General features: G+C 33.0%; 1 protein-coding gene and 1 long non-coding RNA gene across 4 annotated transcripts; both read left to right on the top strand.

Annotated features, from left to right (window-relative positions):
• Positions 1-272: 272 nt before the first annotated feature.
• LOC113540115 (uncharacterized) lies at positions 273-1244 on the top strand. The gene is made up of 3 exons (XR_003403997.3): positions 273-409; positions 671-770; positions 919-1244. It is a non-coding gene; the product is annotated as an uncharacterized LOC113540115 (long non-coding RNA).
• A 1455-nt stretch (positions 1245-2699) lies between these two features.
• On the top strand, positions 2700-7867 carry LOC113540011 (uncharacterized). Of its 3 annotated transcripts, none has more exons than XM_053233628.1 (4): positions 2700-2867; positions 6472-6786; positions 7163-7246; positions 7448-7867. In XM_053233628.1, exons 2-4 carry the CDS (start codon positions 6567-6569, stop codon positions 7597-7599), a joined length of 456 nt encoding a protein of 151 aa, XP_053089603.1. In that variant the 5' UTR covers positions 2700-2867; positions 6472-6566; the 3' UTR covers positions 7600-7867. The 3 variants fall into 3 exon arrangements, with proteins under 3 accessions (XP_053089603.1, XP_053089602.1, XP_053089604.1); XM_053233627.1 differs by lacking the exon at positions 2700-2867 and adding an exon at positions 2932-3170; XM_053233629.1 differs by lacking the exon at positions 2700-2867 and adding an exon at positions 3510-3717 and having other exon boundaries at positions 7448-7866.
• The last annotated feature ends 3041 nt before the right edge of the window (positions 7868-10908 follow it).

Genomic DNA, 10908 nt, shown 5'->3' with positions numbered 1-10908 from the left:
AGGATGCACCTGGACTCACAGTGATCCAGAGGTATTTCTATAAAAACATCACAATGGTTCAACAGTTATTTGGTTATACAGAGTAATGTCTATATAAAAAAAATGTTGTATCTAAGTGCAGGTGTATAAACAACTTATGAACACAAAACTGAAACGTTTTTGAGCAATATATAAAATGCTATTATGCTAGCACATGAATTGATGTTCTCAAACGCATACTTGTCTTCAAAGACATAATGTTCATATCGTTAAAACCAACTTTCAGGATAACACTGAAAACCCTCAACATCTTTCTGCAAACATTTTGCAGAAAGACATTTTCTTTTAAAGCATGATAGTGGCAGCAGCGTGATCTCGTGATACCCTGATCTAGTCTTTTCTATCAATAAACGGCACATTATGGAAAGCTGTAAGTACCACTTGAATTTACTGTTTCCTCTAGGTTTGTTACATTTTATATATCTGAGTCATGTGGATGAGATACACTGCTTTATAAAGTATAATAGCAAATATTGCTGTTATACTTTATATAAAATGTATAATATATTTGTATTTTTGTGTATAATGTAACAAAACTGAACATATATTTCTGCTGTAAAGCAGGTTATTTATAGAAGGAAGAGCAAACGGTATAATGAGCTCCTCTTAACAATGTGCATCATGCATTCAGGAACTGCTGGTGCAGTTTCAAGAGCTTCCTACACATCATACAATGGCTATGAATGTCTCACTGCAGTCATGTTTGTTGATGATTTTTCTAATCTGTGCAGGTAAGATTCAAATCCTGAAATATATTAACCTCCCTTATCAAGGTTTTATTTTATCCCTTATAAAGCCTTTTATCCACACCTGTTGCATTTTCATACGGATATTTTATATGTATTATTAAGCTAAAATAATTTTTTTCCTTTTCCTCAGCACACAGTGATGCACAGACTGCATCAGAAGATCGTAATGACTAAAACCGCCACTAAGCTCGCTAAGATACCAAGATGGAGCATTCAGCAACATACAGTCAGGCCCATATGACTGTATGGGCTCCAGACTTCAGGCAGTCATTGACTGCAAAGGATTTTCATCCAAGTATTAAATTATGGTTATATTTACAATTATGTCACTTTGTCCAAATACCTTTGAGCCCCTGAAAATGGAAGTACTTTGTTGAAAATGGCTGTAATTTCTAAATGGTAAATGTCATATTTTTGTGGAACCTCTTCAAATAAAGCTGAAAGTCTACACTTTGATCACATCTTGATTGTTTTATTTCAAATCCATTGTGGTGATGTATAAAGGCAAAATCACAAAAACTCTGTCATTGTCCAAATACTTCGGGACCTGACTGTACATATTCCTACCATAAGCAACAAATTAGTAATATAATAAGAGTTGTTTATGAACTGATAAGTTGAGTCAATCATGTTTGGATCATTTTGTTTTAGAGCCTTTAATTTCAGCAGAATCCCCATAAGCAACAAATTAGCTTGGATTTATTTATTTATTTATTTATTTATTTATTTATTTATTTATTTACAAAATAATCCCCTTACACTCTCTGACATTAGTACTGTATAAGTTTTGAATTTAGTAAAAGAGTTTAGTTACGGGTCTTGATTTATTTCACTTTTTATGATGGCAACAAATCAGAAGCGGATAATCTCTAAACTATGTCAGGCCAACTCAATCCACGAACTCTACTTCTCAGTAGACACTGCGGCCTGCAAACGTGGCCCCTCCAGACTACATTCCCCAGAACACACACACACACGCGCTGCCCCGCTCACAGTCACCAAACATCTGATTGAGCACACCTGCACTCGATCACCCACACTCACACAAAGACTCTTTAGAAGAGACTCTCATTCACAACCACATTGCGAAGTATATGCTCAGTTTTGTCTGTGTATGCCTGACTATACTAAGTCTGCTTATATTGATCAATTTTCTGTTTTTACCTGCTTCAGTTTCTCTACTCAAGTCTTTTGGCTGTGCCTATTTAAGTCTGTATGCTCATCGCCTGACCACTGCCTGTTTTTGACCTTGATCCTGCCTAACGTTTTGGACTTGTTTACCTGTGTGCTATTAAAGCTGTTTCAAGTGCATCTGCATCAGTCTTTGCCTCCATTATATGACAAACTGGCTATTGAATTTATATTCAGGACACAGTATCACAGAAAACAAACAAACAAACAGACGGACAAATAAAACAGACACAAACAAGCAAACACGTAAATAAGAAATTGTCTTTTATATGGTAAATTTAAGACCTGTTTTTAGCTTCCAGTAATTCATTGATTAGATATGTAATGACTTATAAACATTTTTATCTCACTTCTCAATAACGACATGGATGTCTAACTGAGACAGCATGATGATCTTTCTAGTGATGTTTTAGCTTTCAGCTGCACTGATTTGTTCAACTGTTGCTACTATTAATAAAATTACAAACATTCTGGGAACATACATGTAATAGCATCCATTATAAATGACACTTGTTTATTCACACTTGTTGTGCAAATAGTTATCATCAGTGTGGTATAATATTTGAGCATGACAGCCATTTCAGCCCCTAGTGGTAAGATCACAATTCACTTACCCAATCTTCCTTTGAGTTTTGTTTTTCTATTCAATAATAAAATGTCTGCTACTCACTTCAGGTCACTGTGATGTATATATAAAATGCTGAAATTCACAGCTGCATGGTTTCTCATTTGAATGATTACATTTTATTAAATTAATATGAACATTTATAATTAATTTTAAGGCATACATTTATTGTATGTCTAAGTAATTATTTGCCATTGGACATAATGCTGTGGGAGGCGTGTGGAAGAAAATCTTCGGCTCAGGCACAAGACTTTACGTAACAGGTAAGAAAGAGTCTTTGAGCATTATTCTAGAAACATCTTGAGGCTTTAAAGCAAATTTGTGACAATATCTAATCATAACCTTAATCACATGGTAAACAAATGACACCTTATGTACTTCAATCTTTCTAAATAGCCAAAAAAAAACTAGTATCTGTTCTAAGAATAGACAATTAAAGAAATTGTTTAGACATCTCATTGTTTAGAGGTATTTGATATAGTCTGTTTCTGAGTGTGACACTGACAGCTACGGCTACACATACTACTACAAAGTATTTGGTTCTGGAACTCGGCTTACTGTCACTGGTATGAGCATATTTTTCTTTTTTTTTTTGTTCATTGACCTGATAAAATGTCCAGAATGAATTAAGGCAATACAAGCTTTATAAAGTAAGGTAACAAAATTATTACTTGTCTTCAATATTTCTAAGTAGCTAACAAAACTAGTATCTCATCTCAGAATATAGATTAATAATTTATTTAGAAGTAGTAGACTGTCACAATGTGTCTCTAGAAACACTTACTACAGCTACAAAGTAATTGGATCTGGAACTCGGCTTATCGTCACCACTATGAGTGCATTTTGCAGTTTTGTTTTTGTGTTTTTGTTCACTGACATAAAAAAATGTCCAAAATGAATTAAGGCAAGACAAACTTTACAAAGTAAGGTAACAAGAGTAAAAAAGAGCAAAGTCGTCTAACCATTACATTAACCATGAGGTAAACAAATTTTAAAAAAAGTTTGTTTAGCTGTCTAGTTGTTTAGAAGTATTTGATGTAGTCTGAATAACAGTGTGAAGTGGATACGCTGACTACAAAGTATTTGGATCTGGAACTCGGCTTACCGTCACTGGTATGAACACATTTTGCAGTTTCCTTTTTGTCTACTGACCTGATATAATGTCCAAAATGAATTAGAAAGACAAGTGTTTATAAAACATTACTGGGTGTCTTTTTAACCTTTAGCTTCAACAATAAAACCGTAAAATCACGATAAAGAAAAATGAGAATTAAAAAGGATATAAAATACTAAAATAAAAATAGAAGTGTAAACAATGACTGCAAAGGAATTAATTTTTTTTAAATAATGTCTGACTAAATAGATATGTTTTATTAGACTTAGAAATATGTCCACACATAAATAGTTTTTGGGCATAAATACATACATAAATTTAAAAAAAAAGCATAAATACTTCATGCAGTCAATAGTATACACTGCAGCACAAACTACATGTGAAGAGACCTTTAATGAATTTTTATATGCTTAACATTTAGGAGTATTAAACCACAGTTGCTTCTCAGAGCATTCTATCTGGTCAAAATAGCCAATAGCTCCGTTAATAAGGTGGCCACGGTTTCATTTAGTTTTAATCTTTCCGCTGTTCATGAATTCTTTATGCTTTCTTTAGTTTGTTCCTTTAAAAAATTCCTTAATTTGGTTTGTACAAATGTGCACTTGTGAGATAATTCACAGCAATGTTGCACTGAAAATGTTGAGAAAATGTTGTTGTAAAATGCTAATCAAGTAACACTCTGGACTGCAGTTAAAATTAATTTTTAGATAATAAGATAACAAGAATATCTCAGGTAGTTGCGTGACAAATAATGTTAGACGTTATGTCACTTGTTTATTCAATAAATATTTTTAGTTGTAAATGTATACAGATGCAGTGCAGTTTATAGTTTAATACACACTATTTACCTTAAAAGTTTTTTAATCGCCAATTATTGTATGAGTTGAATTAGATGAGTTGGCATGGCATAAACTATAAATTCTGTATTTTCCCCTTGAGGACCTGATGTTCTATAAGTATCCTGATCCAAACTTAGCAGTGCTAATCCAGTAACAGTCTATACTTAACAACTTTTTCATGCTTGTGGCTTTATATCATTTAGCAAAAAGTTAAGTTAGACCCCATTGCAGACCTCAGGCGTAAAGTGGACCTGTAATCACAAAAATAATGAATGAATAAGTAAATAACTCTCGTTTGGCAGGACACTACAAGGAGCACAGTGGTATATTATGCAAGTACCAATCTTGGTTCAAGGGGTATATTTGAAAAATTTGTAACTGATGGTGGTTAAAATGACTTTTTCCCCAATAATAATTAACATTTATCCATGGTTTGGGTCAACCAGACACATTCAAGTCATGATCATAGCATAGTTCTCAATGAATGCTTATTATATTCATATAATTATTACATGAATATTATATTCAAATATGCATATGCATGTAGGTAGAGGAGGTTATAGTTCAGTATAGTACACAATGTTTCCAGTGAAACAGAACACTTCAGACAAAAGTTTTGCTTCAGCTTCAAGCAGAGTGTTTCTGAGGCTGTAGAGAAACCAGTGGATATTCAAAGTGCTATATATATGATATATGATATGCTGTATACAGTATATGCAGGCAATAATTAATATTGCATATTAAACACATTATATATTAAAGCCTATTGTTTAACACGCCATTTATGTTAATAATTAATTAACAATTACTATATGAGTTGAAATAGATGGGTTAGTGAGGCGTAAACTATAAATTCTGCATTGTGTATGGTTCCCCCTCAGGGACCTGATGTTTGAATTAATTTTTTTGTGTTACGATAACAAGATAACAAGAATATCTCAGGTAGCTGTATGACAAGTAATGTTAGAAGTTATGTCATTTTTTTATTCACTAAACATTTAAATAGTGCGTAACTGTTACTTAGCACTGCTAATCGAGTAACACGCTGAAAAAGTTAAATTAGACCTTGTTGCAGAACTCAGGGATAAAGTGGAATGTGTAAACACGAAAAATAATAAATGAATTAATAAATAACTCTTGGTTCAAGGATATCTTGTAGAAGTTGGTAACTGATGGTGATAAAAATGACTATTTCGATAACGATTAAAATTTCTCCATTGTTTGGGTTAAATAACAAGGCTTACCGCCACATTCAAGAATCATGATCATAACTTCGCAAACAATACATAAACCTAGCAATATTTGTTATTTGGTATTTATTATTATTATTATTATTATTGTTGTTGTTGTTATTAATAATAATAATAATAATAATAATAATAATAATAATTCACCTTAACAATTAGACTTATTACAGTTACTCACACACTGAAATCTTTACAGGAATCTTTTTTTTAAGATAATAAAATAACAAAAATCCCTCAGGTAGCTGCATGACAAGTAATGTTAGAAGTTGAGTCATTTTTTTATTTTATAAATATTTAAATAGTGTGTAACTGTATATAGTTTCAGTGTAGTTTATTGTTTAACATGTCATGTCCTTTAATAATGAATGACTAATCACAGTGTGAGGGGAATTAGATGGGTTAACGTGGAGTAAACTGTAAATTCTGCATTCAGTGCTGTGCTCCTCGAGGACCTGATGTTTGATGGCCCTGTTCTATCAATTGTCTGGGCCCATTTCACTGTGCTTATGAGAATAATATTGCATTTTTGATTTGAAATATCATAATTCCCAATTCTGTATGATTACCCAACTGACTCAAATAAATAAATAAATAAAATAGCTATTCTTTCATTGTGTTTATTGATTGCTCACTAATAAGAATATTTGCATGTCCTCTAATGATGCAGAAAGAGGGAAGGAGGCCAAACAGCCTCAAGTGTCCGCGTATCCAGTGTCCACGCCACAAAATGAAAAGTCTGTTCTGCTGTGCCAGGCGAGAGGCATGTTCCCAGACCTGGTGAGATTCACGTGGAAAGCAAAAGATCAGAGGGGAAGCATATTGGAGCTGAAAGATGCTGAGCAGCTGGAGCAGAGAGATGAGAATCCGGTCCAAATAACCAGCATGCTCATCATAGACCAACACAAAGCCATGAACAATAAATTCACCTGCTCTGTTCAACATGACAGCAGCTTTAAGGACAACGAAGTAGACATTCCAAAAGGTAACAAGAAGACAATGATCTGCTCTTTTGTGTCCTCAGAATGTCCTCCACTGTCAATCTGGACTTAAACAATCTTAATAATAATAAAAAATTACATCCTAAAGGCCTCTGTGTTGGAAATAATGTCCACAGATGGATATTAATAATGTAATATGCAAAATATTACAAAATTAGGTTCGTTTACTTACAGTATGTCCTCACTATTTGTGATTATTGAGTTGAATATTTTGTGAACTATTCATCATTAATACGCCTTCGAGCTTCGTGATTCGTCTCTTAAACTAATGCTGCAAAATTATTTAATTAAGAAATAACAAATATCCCAAAGTTATTTTCACATCTACAGAACTTACATGATGATGTTGATTTCTTACAGAAGTCACTCAAAAGTCAAACGCAAATATTACCTGTCCATCTCCAAAAGCAGAAGAAGAGGACGAAGAGGAACCCATGAATACTGGTAAAAAGATAAAGATTAGCCAAATATCATCTAAATATATTGATCAAATGACATTTTTACATAAAATAATTATGTTTTCTTATTTCACTGGCCAGTTTATATTTTACAATTGTCATAATAACTGAATATAACATTTAATAATTATATGAAATTTTTCATGACAGATCTGTAAAAGATTTCTCCTTTATGTCTCTTGTGCAGGTTTGTTTGAGCTCAGCCGCAGTCTGCATCTGTTCAGTGTGACGTATGTGATACTGCTGGTGAAAAACGTGTTGTATTTCTGCACTGTCTCTGTCTTACTATACAAGAGGAATTCTGCTAACATGGAGATGTTCAAGAGCAAAGCTCGCTGATCAGTCCATCAGCCAAATAGCAAGACTCAACACACCAACTTCCTTCAGAATTATATACACACACATATATATATATATATATATATATATATATATATATATATATATATATATGTGTGTGTGTGTGTGTGTGTGTTTGTGTGTTGAATGAAATCATTTTTTCAATGATTTAAATTGTATTTTATATATACATCTGTTTGTATGCACAGTTACTTAACCTCTTGTATCCTTCTACTCATCTACGATACCATCTTATAACAATTGCTTTGCATTTGTTCTATTATATACAATTGTTTCATTAAAGATAGAAAAACTTAGAGTTTAGTGTGTGTGTATTTCAGCTTTTAATTTTTATGTGTTTCTTGCTCTCTTCCTGTCAACACACCAATTCATATAGTCACTAAATGTTTTCACAAACAGTGAATAATGGATTTATTAATTAACTACAGAACTTCAAGAGAACCCTTTTTTATGATCCTTTGGAGTAATTATGCAAATAGCATTTATAAAATTGAAGTGTTTCTCCAAAGTAGTGAAGCATAGAGATCATTGTGAGATGATGATCAAATCATAAACTTACAAGCACAATAATTAATATTGCAATGATGATTAAATCATAAACTTACAAGCACAATTCTTTAATAAAGTCACACTGTGTTTTTTCATAATAGATTAGGTTAAAATGGGCATTGTGGGTTATGATTACAATAATAATAGAGATTACAACTGATAACAGAGAGATGACAATATTGTCACTAAGGACACTACTATTTTATAAAAATATTTTATATTGTATATTTATAATTTATAATAACATATAAATGCTATTTTCATTTTTATTATAATATTATTATTAAACATTTACTGGCTATTAGATGGGATGAATTTCTAAACAGGCTGTCAGTCTGTTATCTTTAAAATGCTAGCGCTTTGATGGACTGCCATATACCAATGATATGCTACGCTAAATTGCCGCACTGTATGCATTTGACTATGCATATACAGTAACTTTTAGCAAACAATCTGTGCCCCCAAGGTTTACTAACATTGCTTTAGGCAATGCTGTCCAAGGTTTAGTTTTGCACTTCAGCTGGAAATACAACAGAACACCTTTACTTTGGGAGAAGTAATTGGTGTCTAATTCATATATATTTATGTTGGGCTGTAAGTAAGTAGTTGTATTCATTCTGAATAAAAATCTGCTTCATGATTGTTACCTGGAGACTCTCAAGAATTTGTCCATGACATCTTCCTTGTTAACAGTTAGTTGATAATACCATGTACAAAAAATTAGGCCAGTGTTGTGTCAAATCGCATGATAACCATAATAACCATAATAAAAAGTAAGTGAACCACTAGAAAAATGTAAATCAGTAATAATATTGAGACATGTCCATCAGTCAAGCAGTATGGCTCAATACATCAGCTTTTATAGCATGCGTTTTCTTAATTAGCTACCCTGATTAAATAGAGAAAACACTTTTTTTTTTTTTTTTTTTTTACATAAATCCATTTTAAGCCAAACAGAGTCTGCATAGATAAAGCATTTGTATTAATTCTAAGTGACGTTTATTACATTGATTAGAATGGAAACTGCTGTGGGAGGAAAGTATGGTGGGTTTTGCATGAAGTGCAGCTGAGAGTGTTTACTGGAAATAAACCACATATAGCAGTTTAACCACAGTGTGCTGAGCTGATAAGTCATTAGCTTTTACAAGAAGCTTTATTTTTACACAAGTGTTCTTCAAAGAGTTCTTTGTGAAATTAGATGTGTCAGTGAGCTGAGGTGAGGACTAGTTTGGGCCTCTAAATTTTCTTATGAAATTTGCTTTTGGCTAAGAATGTTTGCATAAACGTACCACAGGGGTCCAATACAATATTCAACTCAATAATCACAAATAACTAAAATAGGCTGCCACACAGAATTATGCTGTAAACACGTTTGACAACCAAGGTGCATATTCAGTATAAAGTCCAGCTCCACTGTCTGCAGGTTTGTTGTAACCACAATACAAAAACCATTTTAAACAATGTAAAAAAAAAAGAAAGAAAGAAAGAAAAAATGAAAAAAAAAAAAACTTAATTTTATGTATGTATTAAATATGTGTACATCTAGTGTAAGTCAATGTTGTAACATTCAATGTTCAGTGTAAAAATAAATAAATAATAATCCATCTGTCCTTTTCTTGTACTATTTATCCTACACAGGGTCATGGAGAGCCTCTCTCAGGGGACTCAGGGCACAGAACACCCTGGATGGTGTACAATTTAGACATGCCAAAAAGCCTACAATGCATGTCTTTGGACTGGGGGATGGAAACTCCTGAAGGATAGGGAGAACATGCTAACTTCCCACACAAAGGGCAGAGGCAGGAATCAAACCCCCAACCCCTTAGGGCCAAGGCACATGTGCTAACCACTAAGCCACCATGCTTAACTACTACTACTACTACTACTACTACTACTACTACTACTACTACTACTACTACTACTACTACTACTACTACTACTACTACTACTACTACTACTACATATGTTGTATGAATGTTTGTCACTAAGGATGCACCTGGATTTTCTAGTGGTATTTTCAGAAAAACATCCCTGTGGTTCAACAGTTTACAGTGATTATATTTGATTATAGAATCTCAAACTAAGATGACTTTGTTCATATACAAATACATTGAAACCAAATTTAACTAAATTTAAATGACATGACAACTGTAGACTATAATCATTAGTGTTATTTTTGGTAACTATTGTTCCATTCATTGTTCAATTGTAATTACTATTTTTATTTACAGTCACGGGAAAAAGAAAGTACACCCTCCTTCAATTCTATTTGTCACTGCCTAAATAACAATTGTGTGGTCCTCACCAACTCCTATGAACAAACAAATAAGCTCAGGTGACAACAAAAAACCCACAGCAGACTTCAGCATGTAGTCATTTTCCCAAAAAGCAAACCAACATTCAGAAACCATGCAGGAAAAAATAAGTACACCCTTCCTGCTTCAATAACCATTAAGTGAGTAATTAGCAGCCAGGTGTTACTAATGAAATGCACAAGATTAGTTAATCATCAAGAAATGTGATTGCCTCTACAAGCATACTTTTTGCCAGTTTGGTGTTCTGGAGCACTCAGGTGTGTGTCTGCATCATGCCAAGAAGAAAGGACATCAGCCATGATCTCAGAGAAGCAATTGTTGCTGCTCATCAATCTAGGAAGGGTTATAAGGCCATCTCCAACAAATTCACCATTCTTCAGTGAGAAGGATTGGATACAAATCAAGACACTTCAATACTTTCTTT

Source organism: Pangasianodon hypophthalmus, chromosome 4 (genome assembly GCF_027358585.1).
Source record: "Pangasianodon hypophthalmus isolate fPanHyp1 chromosome 4, fPanHyp1.pri, whole genome shotgun sequence".
Taxonomy (NCBI): domain Eukaryota; kingdom Metazoa; phylum Chordata; class Actinopteri; order Siluriformes; family Pangasiidae; genus Pangasianodon; species Pangasianodon hypophthalmus.
This window is presented reverse-complemented; position numbering and strand designations above follow the sequence as displayed.